The 27,297-nt window shown below is 55.3% G+C and overlaps 1 protein-coding gene across 1 annotated transcript in view; it reads right to left on the bottom strand.

Moving 5' to 3' along the window:
* Positions 1 to 27,069, bottom strand: part of RHBDD2 (rhomboid domain containing 2) — a 35,680-nt gene extending 8,611 nt beyond the window's left edge. The window contains exons 1-2 of the mRNA XM_077296274.1: positions 26,779 to 27,069; positions 22,394 to 22,795 (exon numbers count right to left, since the gene is read on the bottom strand). Coding sequence (XP_077152389.1) covers positions 22,394 to 22,795; positions 26,779 to 26,971 — 595 coding nt within the window. The 5' untranslated portion in view covers positions 26,972 to 27,069. The remainder of the gene's footprint in view (positions 1 to 22,393; positions 22,796 to 26,778) is intronic.
* Between the last annotated feature and the right edge of the window lie 228 nt (positions 27,070 to 27,297).

Here is a 27,297-nt window from a genome sequence, read left to right as displayed (position 1 = left end):
ACAGCGCAGAGCCGCGCAGTACACAGCGCAGAGCCGCGCAGTACACAGCGCAGAGCCGCGCAGTACACAGCGCAGAGCCGCGCAGTACAAAGCGCAGAGTCGCGCAGTATAAAGCGCAGAGCCACGCAGTACACAGCGCAGAGCCGCGCAGTACACAGCGCAGAGCCGCGCAGTATACAGTGCAGAGCCGCGCAGTACACAGCGCAGAGCCGCGCAGTACAAAGCGCAGAGTCGCGCAGTATAAAGCACAGAGCCGCGCAGTACACAGCGCAGAGCCGCGCAGTACACAGCGCAGAGCCACGCAGTACACAGCGCAGAGCCACGCAGTATACAGTGCAGAGCCGCGCAGTACACAGCGCAGAGCCGCGCAGTACAAAGCGCAGAGTCGCGCAGTATAAAGCGCAGAGCCACGCAGTACACAGCGCAGAGCCGCGCAGTACACAGCGCAGAGCCACGCAGTATACAGTGCAGAGCCGCGCAGTACAAAGCGCAGAGTCGCGCAGTATAAAGCGCAGAGCCGCGCAGTACACAGCGCAGAGCCGCGCAGTACACAGCGCAGAGCCGCGCAGTACACAGCGCAGAGCCGCGCAGTACAAAGCGCAGAGCCGCGCAGTACAAAGTGCAGAGCCGCGCAGTACACAGCGCAGAGCCGCGCAGTACACAGCGCAGAGCCGCGCAGTATAAAGCGCAGAGCCGCGCAGTACACAGCGCAGAGCCGCGCAGTACACAGCGCAGAGCCGCGCAGTACACAGCGCAGAGCCGCGCAGTATACAGCGCAGAGCCGCGCAGTACACAGCGCAGAGCCGCGCAGTATAAAGCGCAGAGCCGCGCAGTATACCGCGCAGTGCACAGCGCAGAGCCGCGCAGTACACAGCGCAGAGCCGCGCAGTATAAAGCGCAGAGCCGCGCAGTACACAGCGCAGAGCCGCGCAGTACACAGCGCAGAGCCGCGCAGTACACAGCGCAGAGCCGCGCAGTACACAGCGCAGAGCCGCGCAGTACACAGCGCAGAGCCGCGCAGTATACAGCGCAGAGCCGCGCAGTATACAGCGCAGAGCCGCGCAGTACACAGCGCAGACCCGCCCAGTATACAGCGCAGAGCCGCGCAGTATACAGCGCAGAGCCGCGCAGTACACAGCGTAGAGCCACGCAGTATACAGCGCAGAGCCGCGTAGTATACAGCGCAGAGCCCCGCAGTATACAGTGCAGAGCCCCGCAGTATACAGCGCAGAGCCGTGCAGTACACAGTGCAGGGCCGCGCAGTACACAGCGCAGAGCCGCGCAGTATACAGCGCAGAGCCGCGCAGTATACAGCGCAGACACACGCAGTACACAGCACGGACACGCGCAGTACACAGCGCAGAGCCACGCAGTACACAGCGCAGAGCCGCGCAGTATACAGCGAAGAGCCACGCAGTATATAGCGCAGAGCCGCGCAGTACAAAGCGCAGAGCCGCGCAGTATACAGCGCAGATCCGCGTAGTATACAGCGCAGAGCCGCGTAGTATACAGCGCAGAGCCACGCAGTATACAGCGCAGAGCCACGCAGTATACAGCGCAGAGCCACGCAGTTATACTGCCCAGTCACGTAGTATATTGTCCAGTCACATAGTATACTGCATATCCCTGTTAAAAAAAAAAAAAAGAATTAAAATAAAAAAGTTACATACTCACCTCCTGGAGCGGCCGGTATCTGATGGTTGTTGCACCTCCTAGAGCGGCCGGTACACGATGCTTGTTGCACCTGGAGTGGCCGGTACCCGATGCTTGTTGCGCGCTCCGGTCCCAAGAGTGCATTGCGGTCTCATGAGATGATGACGTAGCGGTGTTGTGAGACAGAAAGACGGAAGTGCCCTTAGACAATTATATAGTAGATTACCCCGCTCACCAAATCGGACCCCGAGGGGCCCGGCTCACCAAATCGGACCCAGAGTGACCCCGCCCACCAAATCGGACCCAGAGTGACCCCGCCCACCAAATCGGACCCAGAGTGGCTCCGCCCACCAAATCAAACCCAGAGTGACCCCTTCCACCAAATCGGACCCAGAGTGACCCCACCCACCAAATCGGACCCTGAGGTGCCCAGCCCACCAAATGAGACCGAGGTGCCCAGCCCACCAAATCGGACCGAGTGACCCCACCCACCAAATTGGTCCCTAAGGTGCCCCGCCCACCAAATCGGACCCAGAGTGGCTCCGCCCACCGAATCGGACCCAGAGTGGCCGCGCCCACAGAATCGGACCAAAAGTGACCCCGCCCACCGAATCGGACCTAGATTTACCCCGCCCACAAAATCAGACCCAGATTGACCCAACCCACCAAATCAGACCGCCTGAGGGGCACCCAAGTGTGAAAGTCTTGCAGGGGCAGCCCGGGCACCATTCCAAAGCACTATCTGTAGTTCCTTCAGGAAATACCCATCTAGTTATAGTGCTTTGGAACAAAGCACTATACTGTTATTCCACCGTGGTAAACTTCTTCTTATTCTTATTATTCAGTCCGCACGTAATGCGGCCCGAACCGCTAAACTCACAGACTCCAGTGAGGTGTCATTTCGAAGCCAGCGTTCCTGAGAGGTGTGCTAAGTATTTTTCGTGTCGATCGGATTTGTAGTTTTTGCGCAATTTGTGTTTGAAAAAAGTCTTTCAATGCGTTTCAATGGAGAAATTTTCCTATACGTTTATAATGGGCTGGTTTCTGAGGCAATTTCTAAAAATAACTGCCACCTGGCTGATTAGCTCATTGATATGCGCAGTCAGACACAGTTACTATGCCAACTCCTATGAAATCTACATCAGCTCACCAGGTCACAAGTTTTGTCAGATAATATCAGCTCTTAAAGTGACAGTACAGCACAATTCCAAACCACTATCCGTAGTCTTATGATTATTAGACTGTGGCCCGATTCTAACTCATCGGGTATTCTAGAATATGCATGTCCACGTAGTATATTGCACAGCCACGCAGTATACAGTGCAGAGCCGTGCAGTACACAGCGCAGAGCCGCGCAGTACACAGCGCAGAGCCGCGCAGTACACAGCCCAGAGCCGCGCAGTACACAGCGCAGAGCCGCGCAGTACACAGCGCAGAGCCGCGCAGTACACAGCGCAGAGCCGCGCAGTACAAAGCGCAGAGTCGCGCAGTATAAAGCGCAGAGCCGCGCAGTACACAGCGCAGAGCCGCGCAGTACACAGCGCAGAGCCGCGCAGTACACAGCGCAGAGCCGCGCAGTACACAGCGCAGAGCCGCGCAGTACACAGCGCAGAGCCGCGCAGTACACAGCGCAGAGCCGCGCAGTACACAGCGCAGAGCCGCGCAGTACACAGCGCAGAGCCGCGCAGTACACAGCGCAGAGCCCCGCAGTACACAGCGCAGAGCCGCGCAGTACACAGCGCAGAGCCGCGCAGTACACAGCGCAGAGCCGCGCAGTACACAGCGCAGAGCCGCGCAGTACACAGCGCAGAGCCGCGCAGTACACAGCGCAGAGCCGCGCAGTACACAGCGCAGAGCCGCGCAGTACACAGCGCAGAGCCGCGCAGTACACAGCGCAGAGCCGCGCAGTACACAGCGCAGAGCCGCGCAGTACACAGCGCAGAGCCGCGGAGTACAAAGCGCAGAGTCGCGCAGTATAAAGCGCAGAGCCGCGCAGTACACAGCGCAGAGCCGCGCAGTACACAGCGCAGAGCCGCGCAGTACACAGCGCAGAGCCGCGCAGTACACAGCGCAGAGCCGCGCAGTACACAGCGCAGAGCCGCGCAGTACACAGCGCAGAGCCGCGCAGTACACAGCGCAGAGCCGCGCAGTACACAGCGCAGAGCCGCGCAGTACACAGCGCAGAGCCACGCAGTACAAAGCGCAGAGCCGCGCAGTATAAAGTGCAGAGCCGCGCAGTACACAGCGCAGAGCCGCGCAGTACACAGCGCAGAGCCGCGCAGTATAAAGCGGAGAGCCGCGCAGTACACAGCGCAGAGCCGCGCAGTACACAGCGCAGAGCCGCGCAGTACACAGCGCAGAGCCGCGCAGTATACAGCGCAGAGCCGCGCAGTACACAGCGCAGAGCCGCGCAGTATAAAGCGCAGAGCCGCGCAGTATACCGCGCAGAGCCGCGCAGTGCACAGCGCAGAGCCGCGCAGTACACAGCGCAGAGCCGCGCAGTATAAAGCGCAGAGCCGCGCAGTACACAGCGCAGAGCCGCGCAGTACACAGCGCAGAGCCGCGCAGTACACAGCGCAGGGCCGCGCAGTACACAGCGCAGAGCCGCGCAGTACACAGCGCAGAGCCGCGCAGTACACAGCGCAGAGCCGCGCAGTACACAGCGCAGAGCCGCGCAGTACACAGCGCAGAGCCGCGCAGTATACAGCGCAGAGCCGCGCAGTACACAGCGCAGACCCGCCCAGTATACAGCGCAGAGCCGCGCAGTACACAGCGTAGAGCCACGCAGTATACAGCGCAGAGCCGCGCAGTATACAGCGCAGAGCCGCGTAGTATACAGCGCAGACCCGCGCAGTATACAGCGCAGAGCCGCGCAGTACACAGCGTAGAGCCACGCAGTATACAGCGCAGAGCCGCGCAGTATACAGCGCAGAGCCGCGTAGTATACAGCGCAGAGCCCCGCAGTATACAGTGCAGAGCCCCGCAGTATACAGCGCAGAGCCGTGCAGTACACAGTGCGGAGCCGCGCAGTACACAGCGCAGAGCCGCGCAGTATACAGCGCAGACACACGCAGTACACAGCACGGACACGCGCAGTACACAGCGCAGAGCCGCGCAGTACACAGCGCAGAGCCGTGCAGTACACAGCGCAGAGCCGCGCAGTATAAAGCGCAGAGCCGTGCAGTACACAGCGCAGAGCCGCGCAGTACACAGCGCAGAGCCGCGCAGTACACAGCGCAGAGCCGCGCAGTATAAAGCGCAGAGCCGCGCAGTACACAGCGCAGAGCCGCGCAGTACACAGCACAGAGCCGTGCAGTACACAGCGCAGAGCCGCGCAGTTTAAAGCGCAGAGCCGTGCAGTACACAGCGCAGAGCCGCGCAGTACACAGCGCAGAGCCGCGCAGTATAAAGCGCAGAGCCGTGCAGTACACAGCGCAGAGCCGCGCAGTACACAGCGCAGAGCCGCGCAGTACACAGCGCAGAGCCGCGCAGTACACAGCGCAGAGCCGCGCAGTACACAGCGCAGAGCCGCGCAGTACACAGCGCAGAGCCGCGCAGTACACAGCGCAGAGCCGCGCAGTATAAAGCGCAGAGCCGCGCAGTATAAAGCGCAGAGCCGCGCAGTACACAGCGCAGAGCCGCGCAGTACACAGCGCAGAGCCGTGCAGTACACAGCGCAGAGCCGCGCAGTATAAAGCGCAGAGCCGTGCAGTACACAGCGCAGAGCCGCGCAGTACACAGCGCAGAGCCGTGCAGTACACAGCGCAGAGCCGCGCAGTATAAAGCGCAGAGCCGTGCAGTACACAGCGCAGAGCCGTGCAGTACACAGCGCAGAGCCGCGCAGTACACAACGCAGAGCCATGCAGTACACAGCGCAAAGCCGCGCAGTATAAAGCGCAGAGCCGCGCAGTATAAAGCGGAGAGCCGCGCAGTACACAGCGCAGAGCCGAGCAGTACACAGCGCAGAGCCGCGCAGTAGACAGCGCAGAGCCGTGCAGTACAGAGCGCAGAGCCGCACAGTATAAAGCGCAGAGCCGCGCAGTATACCGCGCAGAGCCGTGCAGTACACAGCGCAGAGCCGCGCAGTACACAGCGCAGAGCCGCGCAGTACACAGCGCAGAGCCGCGCAGTACACAGCGCAGAGCTGAGCAGTACACAGCGCAGAGCCGCGCAGTACACAGCGCAGAGCCGCGCAGTACACAGCGCAGAGCCGCGCAGTACACAGCGCAGAGCTGCGCAGTACACAGCGCAGAGCCGCGCAGTACACAGTGCAGAGCCACCCAGTATACAGCGCAGAGCCGCGCAGTACGCAGCGTAGAGCCACGCAGTATGCAGCGCAGAGCCGCGCAGTATACAGCGCTGAGCCGCGTAGTATACAGCGCAGAGCCCCGCAGTATACAGTGCAGAGCCCCGCAGTATACAGCGCAGACACGCGCAGTACACAGCGCAGACACGCGCAGTACACAGCACGGACACGCGCAGTACACAGCACGGACACGCGCAGTACACAGCACGGACACGCGCAGTACACAGCACGGACACGCGCAGTACACAGCGCAGAGCCGCGTAGTATACAGCGAAGAGCCACGCAGTATATAGCGCAGAGCCGCGCAGTACAAAGCGCAGAGCTGCGCAGTATACAGCGCAGAGCCACGCAGTATACAGCGCAGAACGCGCAGTACACAGCGCAGAGCCGCGCAGTACACAGCGCAGAGCCGCGCAGTACACAGCGCAGAGCCGTGCAGTACACAGCGCAGAGCCGCGCAGTACACAGCGCAGAGCCACGCAGTATACAGCGCAGAGCCGCGTAGTATACAGCGCAGAGCCGCGTAGTATACAGCGCAGAGCCACGCAGTATACAGCACAGAGCCACGCAGTATACAGCGCAGAGCCACGTAGTTATACTGCCCAGTCACGTAGTATATTGTCCAGTCACATAGTATACTGCATATCCCTGTTAAAAAAAAAAAAGAATTAAAATAAAAAAGTTACATACTCACCTCCTGGAGCGGCCGGTATCTGATGGTTGTTGCACCTCCTAGAGCGGCCGGTACACGATGCTTGTTGCACCTGGAGTGGCCGGTACCCGATGCTTGTTGCGCGCTCCGGTCCCAAGAGTGCATTGCGGTCTCACGAGATGATGACGTAGCGGTGTTGTGAGACAGAAAGACGGAAGTGCCCTTAGATAATTAGATAGTAGATTACCCCGCTCACCAATTCGGAACCCGAGCGGCCCGGCCCACCAAATCGGACCCCGAGGGGCCCGGCCCACCAAATCGGACCCAGAGTGACCCCGCCCCCTAAATCAGACCCAGAGTGACCTCGCCCACCAAATCGGACCCAGAGTGGCTCCGCCCACCAAATCGGACCCAGAGTGACCCCTTCCACCAAATCAGACCCAGAGTGACCCCTTCCACCAAATCGGACCCAGAGTGACCCCTTCCACCAAATCGGGCCCAGAGTGACCCCGCCCACCAAATCGGACCCAGAGTGACCCCGCCCACCAAATCGGACCCAGAGTGACCCCACCCACCAAATCGGACCCTGAGGTGCCCAGCCCACCAAATCAGACCCTGAGGTGCCCCCTTCCACCAAATCGGACCGAGTGACCCCTTCCACCAAATTGGTCCCTAAGGTGCCCCGCCCACCAAATCGGACCCAGAGTGGCTCCGCCCACCGAATCGGACCCAGAGTGGCCGCGCCCACAGAATCGGACCAAAAGTGACCCCGCCCACCGAATCGGACCTAGATTTACCCCGCCCACAAAATCAGACCCAGATTGACCCAACCCACCAAATCGGACCGCCTGAGGGGCACCCAAGTGTGAAAGTCTTGCAGGGGCAGCCCGGGCACCATTCCAAAGCACTATCTGTAGTTCCTTCAGGAAATACCCATCTAGTTATAGTGCTTTGGAACAAAGCACTATACTGTTATTCCACCGTGGTAAACTTCTTCTTATTCTTATTATTCAGTCCGCACGTAATGCGGCCCGAACCGCTAAACTCACAGACTCCAGTGAGGTGTCATTTCGAAGCCAGCGTTCCTGAGAGGTGTGCTAAGTATTTTTCGTGTCGATCGGATTTGTAGTTTTTGCGCAATTTGTGTTTGAAAAAAGTCTTTCAATGCGTTTCAATGGAGAAATTTTCATATACGTTTATAATGGGCTGGTTTCTGAGGCAATTTCTAAAAATAACTGCCACCTGGCTGATTAGCTCATTGATATGCGCAGTCAGACACAGTTACTATGCCAACTCCTATGAAATCTACATCAGCTCACCAGGTCACAAGTTTTGTCAGATAATATCAGCTCTTAAAGTGACAGTACAGCACAATTCCAAACCACTATCCGTAGTCTTATGATTATTAGACTGTGGCCCGATTCTAACTCATCGGGTATTCTAGAATATGCATGTCCACGTAGTATATTGCACAGCCACGCAGTATACAGTGCAGAGCCGTGCAGTACACAGCGCAGAGCCGCGCAGTACACAGCGCAGAGCCGCGCAGTACACAGCCCAGAGCCGCGCAGTACACAGCGCAGAGCCGCGCAGTACACAGCGCAGAGCCGCGCAGTACACAGCGCAGAGCCGCGCAGTACAAAGCGCAGAGTCGCGCAGTATAAAGCGCAGAGCCGCGCAGTACACAGCGCAGAGCCGCGCAGTACACAGCGCAGAGCCGCGCAGTACACAGCGCAGAGCCGCGCAGTATACAGCGCAGAGCCGCGCAGTACACAGCGCAGAGCCGCGCAGTACACAGCGCAGAGCCGCGCAGTACACAGCGCAGAGCCGCGCAGTACACAGCGCAGAGTCGCGCAGTATAAAGCGCAGAGCCGCGCAGTACACAGCGCAGAGCCGCGCAGTACACAGCGCAGAGCCGCGCAGTACACAGCGCAGAGCCGCGCAGTACACAGCGCAGAGCCGCGCAGTACACAGCGCAGAGCCGCGCAGTACACAGCGCAGAGCCGCGGAGTACAAAGCGCAGAGTCGCGCAGTATAAAGCGCAGAGCCGCGCAGTACACAGCGCAGAGCCGCGCAGTACACAGCGCAGAGCCGCGCAGTACACAGCGCAGAGCCGCGCAGTACACAGCGCAGAGCCGCGCAGTATACAGCGCAGAGCCGCGCAGTACACAGCGCAGAGCCGCGCAGTACACAGCGCAGAGCCGCGCAGTACACAGCGCAGAGCCGCGCAGTACACAGCGCAGAGCCGCGCAGTACAAAGCGCAGAGCCGCGCAGTATAAAGTGCAGAGCCGCGCAGTACACAGCGCAGAGCCGCGCAGTACACAGCGCAGAGCCGCGCAGTATAAAGCGGAGAGCCGCGCAGTACAAAGCGGAGAGCCGCGCAGTACACAGCGCAGAGCCGCGCAGTACACAGCGCAGAGCCGCGCAGTACACAGCGCAGAGCCGCGCAGTATACAGCGCAGAGCCGCGCAGTACACAGCGCAGAGCCGCGCAGTATAAAGCGCAGACCCGCGCAGTATACAGCGCAGAGCCGCGCAGTACACAGCGTAGAGCCACGCAGTATACAGCGCAGAGCCGCGCAGTATACAGCGCAGAGCCGCGTAGTATACAGCGCAGAGCCCCGCAGTATACAGTGCAGAGCCCCGCAGTATACAGCGCAGAGCCGTGCAGTACACAGTGCAGAGCCGCGCAGTACACAGCGCAGAGCCGCGCAGTTTACAGCGCAGACACACGCAGTACACAGCACGGACACGCGCAGTACACAGCGCAGAGCCGCGCAGTACACAGCGCAGAGCCGTGCAGTACACAGCGCAGAGCCGCGCAGTATAAAGCGCAGAGCCGTGCAGTACACAGCGCAGAGCCGCGCAGTACACAGCGCAGAGCCGCGCAGTACACAGCGCAGAGCCGCGCAGTATAAAGCGCAGAGCCGCGCAGTACACAGCGCAGAGCCGCGCAGTACACAGCACAGAGCCGTGCAGTACACAGCGCAGAGCCGCGCAGTTTAAAGCGCAGAGCCGTGCAGTACACAGCGCAGAGCCGCGCAGTACACAGCGCAGAGCCGCGCAGTACACAGCGCAGAGCCGCGCAGTATAAAGCGCAGAGCCGTGCAGTACACAGCGCAGAGCCGCGCAGTACACAGCGCAGAGCCGCGCAGTACACAGCGCAGAGCCGCGCAGTATAAAGCGCAGAGCCGCGCAGTATAAAGCGCAGAGCCGCGCAGTACACAGCGCAGAGCCGCGCAGTACACAGCGCAGAGCCGTGCAGTACACAGCGCAGAGCCGCGCAGTATAAAGCGCAGAGCCGTGCAGTACACAGCGCAGAGCCGCGCAGTACACAGCGCAGAGCCGTGCAGTACACAGCGCAGAGCCGCGCAGTATAAAGCGCAGAGCCGTGCAGTACACAGCGCAGAGCCGTGCAGTACACAGCGCAGAGCCGCGCAGTACACAACGCAGAGCCATGCAGTACACAGCGCAAAGCCGCGCAGTATAAAGCGCAGAGCCGCGCAGTATAAAGCGGAGAGCCGCGCAGTACACAGCGCAGAGCCGAGCAGTACACAGCGCAGAGCCGCGCAGTAGACAGCGCAGAGCCGTGCAGTACAGAGCGCAGAGCCGCACAGTATAAAGCGCAGAGCCGCGCAGTATACCGCGCAGAGCCGTGCAGTACACAGCGCAGAGCCGCGCAGTACACAGCGCAGAGCCGCGCAGTACACAGCGCAGAGCCGCGCAGTACACAGCGCAGAGCCGAGCAGTACACAGCGCAGAGCCGCGCAGTACACAGCGCAGAGCCGCGCAGTACACAGCGCAGAGCCGCGCAGTACACAGCGCAGAGCTGCGCAGTACACAGCGCAGAGCCGCGCAGTACACAGTGCAGAGCCGCGCAGTACACAGCACAGAGCCGCGCAGTACACAGCGCAGAGCCACCCAGTATACAGCGCAGAGCCGCGCAGTACGCAGCGTAGAGCCACGCAGTATGCAGCGCAGAGCCGCGCAGTATACAGCGCAGAGCCCCGCAGTATACAGTGCAGAGCCCCGCAGTATACAGTGCAGAGCCCCGCAGTATACAGCGCAGACACGCGCAGTACACAGCGCAGACACGCGCAGTACACAGCACGGACACGCGCAGTACACAGCACGGACACGCGCAGTACACAGCGCAGAGCCGCGTAGTATACAGCGAAGAGCCACGCAGTATATAGCGCAGAGCTGCGCAGTACAAAGCGCAGAGCTGCGCAGTATACAGCGCAGAGCCACGCAGTATACAGCGCAGAACGCGCAGTACACAGCGCAGAGCCGCGCAGTACACAGCGCAGAGCCGCGCAGTACACAGCGCAGAGCCGTGCAGTACACAGCGCAGAGCCGCGCAGTACACAGCGCAGAGCCACGCAGTATACAGCGCAGAGCCGCGTAGTATACAGCGCAGAGCCGCGTAGTATACAGCGCAGAGCCACGCAGTATACAGCACAGAGCCACGCAGTATACAGCGCAGAGCCACGTAGTTATACTGCCCAGTCACGTAGTATATTGTCCAGTCACATAGTATACTGCATATCCCTGTTAAAAAAAAAAAGAATTAAAATAAAAAAGTTACATACTCACCTCCTGGAGCGGCCGGTATCTGATGGTTGTTGCACCTCCTAGAGCGGCCGGTACACGATGCTTGTTGCACCTGGAGTGGCCGGTACCCGATGCTTGTTGCGCGCTCCGGTCCCAAGAGTGCATTGCGGTCTCACGAGATGATGACGTAGCGGTGTTGTGAGACAGAAAGACGGAAGTGCCCTTAGATAATTAGATAGTAGATTACCCCGCTCACCAATTCGGAACCCGAGCGGCCCGGCCCACCAAATCGGACCCCGAGGGGCCCGGCCCACCAAATCGGACATAGAGTGACCCCGCCCCCTAAATCAGACCCAGAGTGACCTCGCCCACCAAATCGGACCCAGAGTGGCTCCGCCCACCAAATCGGACCCAGAGTGGCCCCTTCCACCAAATCAGACCCAGAGTGACCCCTTCCACCAAATCGGACCCAGAGTGACCCCTTCCACCAAATCGGGCCCAGAGTGACCCCGCCCACCAAATCGGACCCAGAGTGACCCCGCCCACCAAATCGGACCCAGAGTGACCCCACCCACCAAATCGGACCCCGAGGTGCCCAGCCCACCAAATCAGACCCTGAGGTGCCCAGCCCACCAAATCGGACCGAGTGACCCCACCCACCAAATTGGTCCCTAAGGTGCCCCGCCCACCAAATCGGACCCAGAGTGGCTCCGCCCACCGAATCGGACCCAGAGTGGCCGCGCCCACAGAATCGGACCAAAAGTGACCCCGCCCACCGAATCGGACCTAGATTTACCCCGCCCACAAAATCAGACCCAGATTGACCCAACCCACCAAATCGGACCGCCTGAGGGGCACCCAAGTGTGAAAGTCTTGCAGGGGCAGCCCGGGCACCATTCCAAAGCACTATCTGTAGTTCCTTCAGGAAATACCCATCTAGTTATAGTGCTTTGGAACAAAGCACTATACTGTTATTCCACCGTGGTAAACTTCTTCTTATTCTTATTATTCAGTCCGCACGTAATGCGGCCCGAACCGCTAAACTCACAGACTCCAGTGAGGTGTCATTTCGAAGCCAGCGTCCCCAAGAGGTGTGCTAAGTATTTTTCGTGCCGATCGGATTTGTAGTTTTTGCGCAATTTGTGTTTGAAAAAAGTCTTTCAATGCGTTTCAATGGAGAAATTTTCCTATACGTTTATAATGGGCTGGTTTCTGAGGCAATTTCTAAAAATAACTGCCACCTGGCTGATTAGCTCATTGATATGCGCAGTCAGACACAGTTACTATGCCAACGCCTATGAAATCTACATCAGCTCACCAGGTCACAAGTTTTGTCAGATAATATCAGCTCTTAAAGTGACAGTACAGCACAATTCCAAACCACTATCTGTAGTCTTATAATTATTAGATGGTGGCCCGATTCTAACTCATCGGGTATTCTAGAATATGCATGTCCACGTAGTATATTGCACAGCCACGCAGTATACAGTGCAGAGCCGCGCAGTACACAGCGCAGAGCCGCGCAGTACACAGCGCAGAGCCGCGCAGTACACAGCGCAGAGCCATGCAGTACACAGCGCAGAGCCGCACAGTATTAAGAGCAGAGCCGCGCAGTACACAGCGCAGAGCCGCGCAGTACACAGCGCAGAGCCGCGCAGTACACAGCGCAGAGCCATGCAGTACACAGCGCAGAGCCGCGCAGTATAAAGCGCAGAGCCGCGCAGTACACAGCGCAGAGCCGCGCAGTACACAGCGCAGAGCCGCGCAGTATAAAGCGGAGAGCCGCGCAGTACACAGCGCAGAGCCGAGCAGTACACAGCGCAGAGCCGCGCAGTAGACAGCGCAGAGCCGTGCAGTACAGAGCGCAGAGCCGCACAGTATAAAGCGCAGAGCCGCGCAGTATACCGCGCAGTACACAGCGCAGAGCCGTGCAGTACACAGCGCAGAGCCGCGCAGTATAAAGCGCAGAGCCGTGCAGTACACAGCGCAGAGCCGCGCAGTACACAGCGCAGAGCCGCGCAGTACACAGCGCAAAGCCGCGCAGTATAAAGCGCAGAGCCGCGCAGTACACAGCGCAGAGCTGCGCAGTACACAGCGCAGAGCCGCGCAGTACACAGCGCAGAGCCGCGCAGTACACAGCGCAGAGCCGCGCAGTACACAGCGGAGAGCCGCGCAGTACACAGCGCAGAGCCGAGCAGTACACAGCGCAGAGCCGCGCAGTACACAGCGCAGAGCCGCGCAGTACACAGCGCAGAGCCGCGCAGTACACAGCGCAGAGCCGCGCAGTATACAGCGCAGAGCCGCGCAGTACACAGCGCAGAGCCGCGCAGTACACAGCGCAGAGCCGCACAGTATAAAGCGCAGAGCCGCGCAGTACACAGCGCATAGCCGCGCAGTACACAGCGCAGAGCCGCGCAGTACACAGCGCAGAGCCGCACAGTACACAGCACAGAGCCGCGCAGTACACAGCGCAGAGCCACCCAGTATATAGCGCAGAGCCGCGCAGTACGCAGCGTAGAGCCAAGCAGTATGCAGCGCAGAGCCGCGCAGTATACAGCGCTGAGCCGCGTAGTATACAGCGCAGAGCCCCGCAGTATACAGTGCAGAGCCCCGCAGTATACAGCGCAGAGCCGTGCAGTACACAGTGCAGAGCCGCGCAGTACACAGCGCAGAGCCGCGCAGTATACAGCGCAGACACGCGCAGTACACAGCACGGACACGCGCAGTACACAGCGCAGAGCCGCGCAGTACACAGCGCAGAGCCGCGTAGTATACAGCGAAGAGCCACGCAGTATATAGCGCAGAGCCGCGCAGTACAAAGCGCAGAGCTGCGCAGTATACAGCGCAGAGCCGCGCAGTATACAGCGCAGAGCCGCGCAGTATACAGCGCAGAACGCGCAGTACACAGTGCAGAGCCGCGCAGTACACAGCGCAGAGCCGTGCAGTACACAGCGCAGAGCCGCGCAGTACACAGCGCAGAGCCGCGTAGTATACAGCGCAGAGCCACGCAGTATACAGCACAGAGCCACGCAGTATACAGCGCAGAGCCACGTAGTTATACTGCCCAGTCACGTAGTATATTGTCCAGTCACATAGTATACTGCATATCCCTGTTAAAAAAAAAAAGAATTAAAATAAAAAAGTTACATACTCACCTCCTGGAGCGGCCGGTATCTGATGGTTGTTGCACCTCCTAGAGCGGCCGGTACACGATGCTTGTTGCACCTGGAGTGGCCGGTACCCGATGCTTGTTGCGCGCTCCGGTCCCAAGAGTGCATTGCGGTCTCACGAGATGATGACGTAGCGGTGTTGTGAGACAGAAAGACGGAAGTGCCCTTAGACAATTAGATAGTAGATTACCCCGCTCACCAATTCGGAACCCGAGAGGCCCGGCCCACCAAATCGGACCCCGAGGGGCCCGGCCCACCAAATCGGACCCAGAGTGACCCCGCCCCCTAAATCAGACCCAGAGTGACCCCGCCCACCAAATCGGACCCAGAGTGGCTCCGCCCACCAAATCGGACCCAGAGTGACCCCTTCCACCAAATCAGACCCAGAGTGACCCCTTCCACCAAATCGGACCCAGAGTGACCCCTTCCACCAAATCGGGCCCAGAGTGACCCCGCCCACCAAATCGGACCCAGAGTGACCCCACCCACCAAATCGGACCCTGAGGTGCCCAGCCCACCAAATCAGACCCTGAGGTGCCCAGCCCACCAAATCGGACCGAGTGACCCCACCCACCAAATTGGTCCCTAAGGTGCCCCGCCCACCAAATCGGACCCAGAGTGGCTCCGCCCACCGAATCGGACCCAGAGTGGCCGCGCCCACAGAATCGGACCAAAAGTGACCCCGCCCACCGAATCGGACCTAGATTTACCCCGCCCACAAAATCAGACCCAGATTGACCCAACCCACCAAATCGGACCGCCTGAGGGGCACCTAAGTGTCAAAGTCTTGCAGGGGCAGCCCGGGCACCATTCCAAAGCACTATCTGTAGTTCCTTCAGGAAATACCCATCTAGTTATAGTGCTTTGGAACAAAGCACTATACTGTTATTCCACCGTGGTAAACTTCTTCTTATTCTTATTATTCAGTCCGCACGTAATGCGGCCCGAACCGCTAAACTCACAGACTCCAGTGAGGTGTCATTTCGAAGCCAGCGTTCCTGAGAGGTGTGCTAAGTATTTTTCGTGTCGATCGGATTTGTAGTTTTTGCGCAATTTGTGTTTGAAAAAAGTCTTTCAATGCGTTTCAATGGAGAAATTTTCCTATACGTTTATAATGGGCTGGTTTCTGAGGCAATTTCTAAAAATAACTGCCACCTGGCTGATTAGCTCATTGATATGCGCAGTCAGACACAGTTACTATGCCAACGCCTATGAAGTCTACATCAGCTCACCAGGTCACAAGTTTTGTCAGATAATATCAGCTCTTAAAGTGACAGTACAGCACAATTCCAAACCACTATCCGTAGTCTTATGATTATTAGACTGTGGCCCGATTCTAACTCATCGGGTATTCTAGAATATGCATGTCCACGTAGTATATTGCACAGCCACGCAGTATACAGTGCAGAGCCACGCAGTACACAGCGCAGAGCCGCGCAGTACACAGCGCAGAGCCGCGCAGTACACAGCGCAGAGCCGCGCAGTATAAAGCGCAGAGCCGCGCAGTACACAGCGCAGAGCCGCGCAGTACACAGCGCAGAGCCGTGCAGTACACAGCGCAGAGCCGCGCAGTATAAAGCGCAGAGCCGTGCAGTACACAGCGCAGAGCCGCGCAGTACACAGCGCAGAGCCGTGCAGTACACAGCGCAGAGCCGCGCAGTATAAAGCGCAGAGCCGTGCAGTACACAGCGCAGAGCCGCGCAGTACACAGCGCAGAGCCGCGCAGTACACAGCGCAGAGCCGCGCAGTATAAAGCGCAGAGCCGCGCAGTACACAGCGCAGAGCCGCGCAGTACACAGCGCAGAGCCGCGCAGTACACAGCGCAGAGCCGTGCAGTACACAGCGCAGAGCCGCGCAGTTTAAAGCGCAGAGCCGTGCAGTACACAGCGCAGAGCCGCGCAGTACACAGCGCAGAGCCGTGCAGTACACAGCGCAGAGCCGCGCAGTATAAAGCGCAGAGCCGTGCAGTACACAGCGCAGAGCCGCGCAGTACACAGCGCAGAGCCGCGCAGTACACAGCGCAGAGCCGCGCAGTATAAAGCGCAGAGCCGCGCAGTATAAAGCGCAGAGCCGCGCAGTATAAAGCGCAGAGCCGCGCAGTACACAGCGCAGAGCCGCGCAGTACACAGCGCAGAGCCGTGCAGTACACAGCGCAGAGCCGCGCAGTATAAAGCGCAGAGCCGTGCAGTACACAGCGCAGAGCCGCGCAGTACACAGCGCAGAGCCGTGCAGTACACAGCGCAGAGCCGCGCAGTATAAAGCGCAGAGCCATGCAGTACACAGCGCAAAGCCGCGCAGTATAAAGCGCAGAGCCGCGCAGTATACAGCGCAGAGCCGCGTAGTATACAGCGCAGAGCCGCGTAGTATACAGCGCAGAGCCACGCAGTATACAGCACAGAGCCACGCAGTATACAGCGCAGAGCCACGTAGTTATACTGCCCAGTCACGTAGTATATTGTCCAGTCACATAGTATACTGCATATCCCTGTTAAAAAAAAAAAGAATTAAAATAAAAAAGTTACATACTCACCTCCTGGAGCGGCCGGTATCTGATGGTTGTTGCACCTCCTAGAGCGGCCGGTACACGATGCTTGTTGCACCTGGAGTGGCCGGTACCCGATGCTTGTTGCGCGCTCCGGTCCCAAGAGTGCATTGCGGTCTCACGAGATGATGACGTAGCGGTGTTGTGAGACAGAAAGACGGAAGTGCCCTTAGATAATTAGATAGTAGATTACCCCGCTCACCAATTCGGAACCCGAGAGGCCCGGCCCACCAAATCGGACCCCGAGGGGCCCGGCCCACCAAATCGGACCCAGAGTGACCCCGCCCCCTAAATCAGACCCAGAGTGACCCCGCCCACCAAATCGGACCCAGAGTGGCTCCGCCCACCAAATCGGACCCAGAGTGACCCCTTCCACCAAATCAGACCCAGAGTGACCCCTTCCACCAAATCGGACCCAGAGTGACCCCTTCCACCAAATCGGGCCCAGAGTGACCCCGCCCACCAAATCGGACCCAGAGTGACCCCACCCACCAAATCGGACCCTGAGGTGCCCAGCCCACCAAATCAGACCCTGAGGTGCCCAGCCCACCAAATCGGACCGAGTGACCCCACCCACCAAATTGGTCCCTAAGGTGCCCCGCCCACCAAATCGGACCCAGAGTGGCTCCGCCCACCGAATCGGACCCAGAGTGGCCGCGCCCACAGAATCGGACCAAAAGTGACCCCGCCCACCGAATCGGACCTAGATTTACCCCGCCCACAAAATCAGACCCAGATTGACCCAACCCACCAAATCGGACCGCCTGAGGGGCACCCAAGTGTGAAAGTCTTGCAGGGGCAGCCCGGGCACCATTCCAAAGCACTATCTGTAGTTCCTTCAGGAAATACCCATCTAGTATTATTATTGTAATCCGAACGTGGAAATCTTATTATTCAGTTTTTTTCCGCAATTAATGCGGCCCGAACCGCTGCACGCACAGACTCCAGTGAGGCGTCATTTCGAAGCCAGCGTCCACGAGAGGTGTGCTAAGTATTTTTCGTGTCGATCCGATTTGTAGTTTTTTAAAAAATTGCATTTAAAAAAAAAATTCCCATAGGAAATAATGGCGAACTTTCCATTACCCCCAACTTGACCTTCCAAAGATGGCAGCTATGCAAATGTATGGTGTCCATTTTAGGACATGATCATTTATCAAAGTCAAACATCAGAATAAAGTGACTATGACACCCTCTCATCCCGTTTGTGAAAAGTAAGTGCACCCCCGATCCCGTGTGAAAAGTAAGTGCACCGAGTGGCCCCGCCCCCCAAATTGGACCCCGAGTGGCCCGGCCCACCAAATCGGACCCAGAGTGGCCCGACCCACCAAATCGGACCCAGAGTGACCCGGGCCACCAAATCGGACCCAGAGTGACCCGGGCCACCAAATCGGACCCAGAGTGACCCGGGCCACCACATCGGACCCAGAGTGACCCGGGCCACCACATCGGACCCAGAGTGACCCGGGCCACCACATCGGACCCAGTGACCCGGGCCACCACATCGGACCCAGAGTGACCCGGGCCACCAAATCGGACCCAGAGTGACCCGGGCCACCAAATCGGACCCAGAGTGACCCGGGCCACCAAATCGGACCCAGAGTGACCCGGGCCACCAAATCGGACCCAGAGTGACCCGGGCCACCAAATCGGACCCAGAGTGACCCGGGCCACCAAATCGGACCCAGAGTGACCCGGGCCACCAAATCGGACCCAGAGTGACCCGGGCCACCAAATCGGACCCAGAGTGACCCGGGCCACCAAATCGGACCCAGAGTGACCCGGGCCACCAAATCAGACCCAGAGTGACCCGGGCCACCAAATCGGACCCAGAGTGACCCGGGCCACCAAATCGGACCCGGAGTGACCCGGGCCACCAAATCGGACCCGGAGTGACCCGGGCCACCAAATCGGACCCGGAGTGGCGCCGCCCGCCAAATCGGACCCAGAGTGACCCGGCCCACCAAATCGGACCCAGAGTGGCCTCAACCCTGAGGGGCTACAACTACCAAACCAGCGCCTGAGGGGCACCCAAGTGTGAAAGTCTTGCAGGGGCAGCCCGGGCACCATTCCAAAGCACTATCTGTAGTTCCTCCAGGAAATACCCATCTAGTTATTATTATTATTCAGTCCGCACGTAATGCGGCCCGAACCGCTTCACTCACAGACTCCAGTGAGGTGTCATTTCGAAGCCAGCGTCCCCAAGAGGTGTGCTAAGTATTTTTTGTGTCGATCGGATTTGTAGTTTTGGCGCAATTTGCGTTTGAAAATGTTTTTTCCCCTCATTGTAATGCATTTCAATAGGGAAATTTTCCCATAGGTTATAATGGCCGGGTTTCTGAGGCAATTTGAAATGTACCTGCCACCTGGCTGATTAGCTCATTGATATGTGCAGTCAGGCCCAGTTACTATGCCAACGCCTGCGAACTGTACATGACCCCAGCACAGTTTTGCCAGATAATATCAGCTCTTAAAGTGACAGTACAGCACAATTTCAAAGCACTATCTGTAGTCTTATTATTATTACAGTACACAGCGCAGAGCCGCGCATTATACAGCGCAGAGCCAGGCAGCATACAGCGTGGAGCCGCGCAGCATACAGCGCGGAGCCCCACAGTATACAGCGCAGAGCCGCGCAGTATACAGCGCAGAGCCGCGCATTATACAGCGCAGAGCCCCGCAGCATACAGCGCAGAGCCCCGCAGCATACAGCGCAGAGCCCCGCAGCATACAGCGCAGAGCCCCGCAGTATACAGCGCAGAGCCGCGCAGCATACAGCGCAGAGCCCCGCAGCATACAGCGCAGAGCCACGCAGTATACAGCGCAGAGCCCCGCAGCATACAGCGCAGAGCCCCGCAGTATACAGCGCAGAGCCCCGCAGTATACAGCGCAGAGCCCCGCAGTATACAGCGCCCACCAAATCGGCCCCTGAGGGGCCCCACCCACAAAATCGGACCCAGAGTGGCTACAACTACCAAACCAGCGCCTGAGGGGCACCTAAGTGTGAAAGTCTTGCTGGGGCAACCCGGGAACCATTCCAAAGCACTATCTGTAGTTCCTTCAGGAAATACCCATCTATTTCTCTCTGTTATCAGCCATTCCCCGTACTGCTGTCAGTCTATTTCTCTCTGTTATCAGCCATTCCCCTGTCCTGCTGTCAGTCTATTCTCTCGGTTATCAGCCATTCCCCGTCCTGCTGTCAGTCTATTTCTCTCTGTTATCAGCAATTCCCCTGTCCTGCTGTCAGTCTATTCTCTGTTATCAGCCATTCCCTTATCCTGCTGTCAGTCAGAGTGACCCGGCCCACCAAATCGGACCCAGAGTGACCCGGCCCACCAAATCGGACCCAGAGTGACCCGGGCCACCAAATCGGACCCAGAGTGACCCGGGCCACCAAATCAAACCCGGAGTGACCCGGGCCACCAAATCAAACCCGGAGTGACCCGGGCCACCAAATCAAACCCAGAGTGACCCGGGCCACCAAATCGGACCCAGAGTTGACCCGGGCCACCAAATCGGACCCAGAGTGACCCGGGCCACCAAATCGGACCCAGAGTGACCCGGGCCACCAAATCGGACCCAGAGTGACCCGGGCCACCAAATCGGACCCAGAGTGACCCGGGCCACCAAATCGGACCCAGAGTGACCCGGGCCACCAAATCGGACCCAGAGTGACCCGGGCCACCAAATCGGACCCAGAGTGACCCGGGCCACCAAATCGGACCCAGAGTGACCCGGGCCACCAAATCGGACCCAGAGTGACCCGGGCCACCAAATCGGACCCAGAGTGACCCGGGCCACCAAATCGGACCCATAGTGGCCTGGCCCACCAAATCGGACCCATAGTGGCCCGGCCCACCAAATCGGACCCAGAGTGACCCAGCCCACCAAATCGGACCCAGAGTGGCTCCGCCCCCCAAATCGGACCCAGAGTGGCGCCGCCCGCCAAATCGGACCCAGAGTGGCGCCGCCCGCCAAATCGGTCCCAGAGTGACCCCGCCCGCCAGCTCGGACCCAGAGTGGCGCCGCCCGCCAAATCGGACCCAGAGTGGCGCCGCCCGCCAAATCGGACCCAGAGTGGCGCCGCCCGCCAAATCGGACCCAGAGTGACCCCGCCCACCAAATCGGTCCCAGAGTGGCCTCACCCCTTTAGGGGCTACAACTACCAAGCCAGCGCCTGAGGGGCACCCAAGTGTGAAAGTCTTGCAGGGGCAGCCCGGGCACCATTCCAAAGCACTATCTGTAGTTCCTTCAGGAAATACCCATCTAGTTCAATATGTCACCTTATGCTGAGAAATGCTTGAGTGGTCCTGTGAAGTGGACGTTATGGGCAGCGCTCCAGCACTTTGCCCCCTTGAACAGTGTGCTTAGGCTGCGTTTGCTCTCTGCTGCTGGCGTTTCCATGTGGGCGCCGCACACGGACACATCCGCATACAACGCATGTCCCTGCGTACCCAATGTTAAAGATAGGTATGCAGGGAAATGCTGGTCGCAGCCGGCAGTAGGCAGAGCATGGGCAGAGCTTCGCCAAGGAACGCAAGTCTGAAACCAGCCTAAGCTTGTGCTCTCTGGTGTGTTTGCCTGTACTCTGTGCTGTAAGTTTTGATCTTCTTCTGCTGCTGACCTTTTGGACTGTGTTCGGACTACCCGTTTGTTATTGCCCCATTGCATCTAATATTCCGCTGCTGACCTTTGGATCATGTTCAGACTACCCGTTTGTTATTGCCCCTTTGCCTATCTGCGATTTCTCTGGTATTCTGACCCTGGCATGTGACCTGACTTACGACTTCGTATTTTCCCTTGGTTTACTACATGATCTTTTGGTATTGACCCCGGAACATCTGACTGCACTGATTCATGGCCTGCCGTGGGTTGTGACTAGCGTTACTCTCAGGACGTTTTCTACTAGGAAGACACCTGCTAGTTATAGTTTAATAAAAAATAAATAAAAAAAATAAATAAAAAAGCCACCACAAAAGTAACAGCCATGCAGCTTCAGGGAAAAAAAAAAAAAAAGACCGCCAACTATTTACAGAATCATCTTTTCCTAGGAAAACTAGTTCGCCACTGGATATAAGACATCATGTGCACATACTCCCTAAAGCCCCCTTAAAAAAAAAAAAAAAAAATTTGAAGTTTCAGGTTAGTTTAAAAGCTCATCAAAAAGACGCAGTATGTACATAACCTTAGAACTGGCTATACAAGACGTGTCTAAGTGAGTGACATGTCACTGGATAATTTCCCCCCTAACCATATCTCTTCTACAGGCACCCTGTTCCTTTATGTGGGACATTGCTGCAGAAGAACTATTTGTAGAAGGTTTTGTAAAACCTTGGAAATTTGCCAATTCTTCAGAGCCTGGAAGGTCTCCTTTTTTGCGGAAGCCACCCAAATATTTCAGGAGAGTTGGCAAATTTCAGATTTGATATTGTCAAAGATATTTGGTGGATAGAAGCTGTATAATTTTTCTAAAATGCAAATAATGACAAATACAACATCTACTACTTGTAAAAGGATACAAATAACTCCCACCAGTATGCCACATACATTACTGAGGACGGTGGCATGTGGTATAAAGAAAGCAGGGATCAGAAACAACAGTGGCATCACTTTTGTGTGTACCATGAACCCAAAGAATACGAGTCGTCTCAGGCTGGTGCGAATAATAAAGACGCTGAGCATTGAGAAAGCAACCGATGTAAATCCCTGGACCTTTCCGCCCACCTGAAGGCTGCTGCCTACGGCAATAACGAACACGTAGAGAAGTCCATTGCATATAGCAAACAGAGGCGTGAGGAAGCAGAACTTTACTGTGCCAACATTCTCTTCAAAACCACCACCAAAATACCAAACGATTAAGCAACTGCAGATTAACGTTGGGAGATCTTCATGGAAGTAAATATATGTGATCAACCTGTGGACTGAAAAATAGAAAGATCTTGTGAACAGAAAGTGGAAACCCCATCAACAACACTCATGCCTTACCCCAAAAGAAGAGAAACTCATATCTGTACACAGAAATACAGGCAGAAAATCTACTGATATGTAAAAGGTAACACAATGGATAAAAAAATAACCAAAACACACCACTGGAGAAAATATATAAGATATAGTCTTTATTATCAATATTAAAATTTCAATACATCCAGTAACAAAAACATGAATCAAGAAATAAGACATTTATGAGGAGACAATTAAAAGAAGGATAGTACTCAAGTACAATGGGTGGTAAGGTGGATTAGTAACAGATCATGAGATAGCAAGGTAATAAATAATAATCTTTATTTTTATATAGCGCTAACATATTCCGCAGCGCTTCACAGTTTGCACACATTATCACTGTCCCCGATGGGGCTCACAATCTAAATAAATAAAGCCCTAAATAGGCAAAAAAAAGGAAACCCGTACGGTCTGGCTAATAATAAAGTGCATATAGTGCAGACCATGCTGGTCTACGTAAAGTAGTCATAGAAACAATCAAAGGGAATATATAATTTATAGCTTACCCATAGTGTTGTATGAAATGCCCGTCCACGATACCACGAACGCCCCGAGAGTGGGAGTGTGAAACGCTCATATACATGTCTCATTTATTTCTTGATTCATGTTTTTGTTACTGGATGTATTGAACTTTTAATATTGATAATAAAGATTATATCTTATATGTTTTCTCCAGTGGTGTGTTTTGGGTATTTTGTATCCATTGCGTTAGGTTGTATAGTTATAACACACCCATCCTTTCAGTATATAATGGGAACAATGTTTTTCCTTATTTAAGGTCCCTTATGGACTAGTGATATGTTTAAAGACATTGTGCTTATTATGATATGTAAAAGGACATTAGAAGAGTTATCTGCATATTAGATGCTGCTCAAGACCCGATGCAGAAGTGGGCAACGTCTGAGAACAACTTCAATAACCTGAAAGCAAATTAGCTCTCCTCTGAGAAAGAATATTGGTCTCTAGCGCCAAACAACTTGCACCAGTTTTTTATTGCACCACTGGAGTGGTGCTTTAAAGGGAACCTGTCACCCCCAAAATGGAAGTTGAGCTAAGCCCACCGGCATCAGGGGCTTATCTACAGCATTCTGTAATGCTGTAGATAAGCCCTCAATGTATCCCGTAAGATGAGAAAAAGAGGTTAGATTATACTCACCCAGGGGCGGTCCGATCCAGTGGGCGTCGCGGTCCGGGGCCTCCTAACTTCACAGGATGACGTCTTCTTCGTGTCTTCACGCTCCAGCGCAGGCGTACGTTGTCTGACCTGTTAAGGGCAGAGCAAAGTACTGCAGTGAGCAGGCACCGGGAAAGGTCAGAGAGGCCCAGCGCCTGCGCACTGCAGTACTGTGCTCTGCCCTCAACAGGGCAGACAAAGTACGCCTGCGCCGGAGCCACAGCCTGAAGACCAGAAGAGGACGTGATCGTAAGAAGATGGGAGGCCCTGTCCCAAATTATATATAATATTCATTATGTAAACAGCGCCATCTTGGACAAGAATTTTTTTTTCCTCTATCAAGATGGTGCCACCGCCGGTGTCTGCAGAAGGATAGGGATGAGGGTGCCATGCCCACCAGGACAGGGATGAGGGGACCATGCACACCAGGACAGGGATGAGGGGACCATGCACACCAGGACAGGGATGAGGGGACCATGCACACCAGGACAGGGATGAGGGGACCATATATACCAGGATAAGGATGAGAGGGCCATGCACACCAGGACAGGGATGAGGGGACCATATATACCAGGATAAGGATGAGAGGGCCATGCATACCAGGATAGGGATGAGGGGACCATGCAGATAAGGATGAGAGGACAATGTATACCAGGCTTATACTTGAGTCAAGTTTTCTGTGGTAAAATTAGGTGCCTCGGCTTGTACTCGAGCATATTCGGTATATTAATTCTTCACTTTATTAGAAACATAAACTACATGTAAACGCAACAAATTGACAAGGACATAGTAAAAATATAAAAAAAAGCTCAGGAGGGGGAGGTGTATGTCCAAAGAGATATAGATAAGTGATATACTAAAAAACCTTAATAAAATTATTTATACTACATAGCAAGATGACACTCCAGACAGTCCAGTATACAGCAATCATGATATATATATATTATATATATATATATATATATATATATATATATATATATATATATTACAAATGTTCAGTGACAAGATATTAAATAAATTATAAAGTGCACATTCATAGCTAATTGCTATGAGGTATAAACTGTATTGAAAATAGGGATCTAATTTATGTTCTATATAATACAATGTATGTCTTCTAGCATTTACCGTATGTTGTGCTACTTCTTATATAAATTCATGCCTCCTAGCATTTAGCCGATATTTCCAATACAATTTATACCTTATAGATATTAGATACGCATGTGCATTTAATAATTTTATATCTTGTCACTGCACATTGATATTAAAGTATATATATTTTTCTATGGTATGTTTACTGAGCTATCTGGAGTGTCATCTTGCTGTGGATATACAATTGTATTAAGGTTTTTTAGTATATTACTTGACTGTATCTTTTTGCACATACCCCTCTCCCTCCTGAGCTGTTTTTTTATATTTTTAATATGTCCCTGTCTTTGCTTTTACATGTATTTTATGTATCTAATAAAGTGAGTATTTAATATACCTGTTTTTGCCTGACACTTTCACTCTAAAAAATAAACTGCAAAGCTTCTCCTACCCATACGTCTGAATTTTCCACGTCAAGAAAAACAGACTGATCATTCTGATCAGAGTGTGGTCCGAGTGTCGTCAGTTTTTCTTGTATGTGAATTAAAAATAAAATGTTTCTGCATCTTCTCCATTCTGACAGTTTAAGAAAACTGGACTGCACTTGGATTTCATCCAAGTGCTGTCCAATTTTTTCACGGACCCATTGACAATTTTGATCCGACCCTTGGATCAAAGTCGGACATGTTTCCACGATTTTCCACGGACCTCTTGGTCTGGGATAAATCATGGACATGTGAATAGCCCAATAGGCTATCACGGGTACAAGGCGTTATCCATGAAACCCACTGACAGAACTCGCACGTGAAAACTGCAAGTCTGAATGAGCCTTTACAATATTAATCAGACTGCACGCGGATCACACACTCATTTCACAGACCCACAGACTAGTATGGGCCACGCTGATCTGTGACTCGGATCAAAATTGGACATTGTGTTTTTCCTGCAAACACAACGGACATGTGATCAGCTCCATTGACTATAATGGGATGCATTCTATTAGTGAGAAGCACAGGTCCCGTATGCGAGACACGATCGTCTGAGCCTTCTGTAAGTGATGATTACACCCATCACACATGACCACTTACATATAGCAAGTCACTGGAAGTCATTTTTAAAACACAGCAATGTGATTTAATGTCATTTTCTGCCCATATACTGGACTCGTGCAATGATGGCAGAGATCTGATGAGTATTCAAGAAACAGGCAGCACGGGGTTACAGAGAAATTAGTAACAACAGCCTGTGCCCATCCTGGGCTGTGAGACTCACAATGGCGCAGTGACAGCACCTGTAGGACTGGGGCTGTGATCTGGCAATTTCCTCCAGGAACATGCAGGACAATGGCTGATCGAACAATTCCCAATATTCGGTTACATGCTGGTGTCAGTGTAATCGCTGCCCTCGGGCTGGTGATTGATTTCTAAACCTGCACTATAGAAAAGGGAAATAGCTTCCAATGGCAACAACCTATCAGCTGCCACCTTACATCACAGAGCGGCCCTTTGGAGAAAGAAAGCAACAACCTAATTGGCTGTCAGTGGTGAGCACTTGACTCTTCCTTGCACTAGCCGTATTAGGTTTTCCGCTGTGTGTATGGCTCTCACCCACCCAGACCTGACCGGACCGCGGCGGCCATACCTGTGGCGCTCTCCAGCACCCCAGCCTCCAGGTCCAGGCTCCTTACAACCGGTGTCTCCCTCTTTATTGCTGGGACCGATATCGCCAGAGACAGCAATATGGTAAGAGTACAACCAGGAGTGAGGCGCAGGTCCGGCAACCAGGACGCCAGAACTTTACTCCACGACCGGCTCCCTGTCTGCGCGTCCTCCATCTTGTTGGAGACCAGTAACTAACAACTTCAACTTGTGGCTGAGGAGCTTCCTAGTGGGGCTGTCACGTGGTGTGGGCGGTCACGTGATGCCATGAGGACAGTCCGGCTCTTTTTTTTTTTTTTTTTTTGTATAGAAATACGTTTCCACTGTCATGGTTCCCGGTCCACTGTCATGGTTCCCGGTGTTTGCCTGTGCAGTGAGGGCCTCATTACACACCTGTATAAGTCTCTAGTGAAGCAGTACACACTGTGTTTAGCATTGCTGGTTCCTCAGATTGTTCGCTCTTGTGAACAGCGCCCCTCTGCTACTCGGTTGTAGTCTTAGC

The sequence above is a fragment of the Ranitomeya variabilis genome, chromosome 3 (genome assembly GCF_051348905.1).
Source record: "Ranitomeya variabilis isolate aRanVar5 chromosome 3, aRanVar5.hap1, whole genome shotgun sequence".
Classification (NCBI taxonomy): Eukaryota; Metazoa; Chordata; class Amphibia; order Anura; family Dendrobatidae; genus Ranitomeya; species Ranitomeya variabilis.
This window is presented reverse-complemented; position numbering and strand designations above follow the sequence as displayed.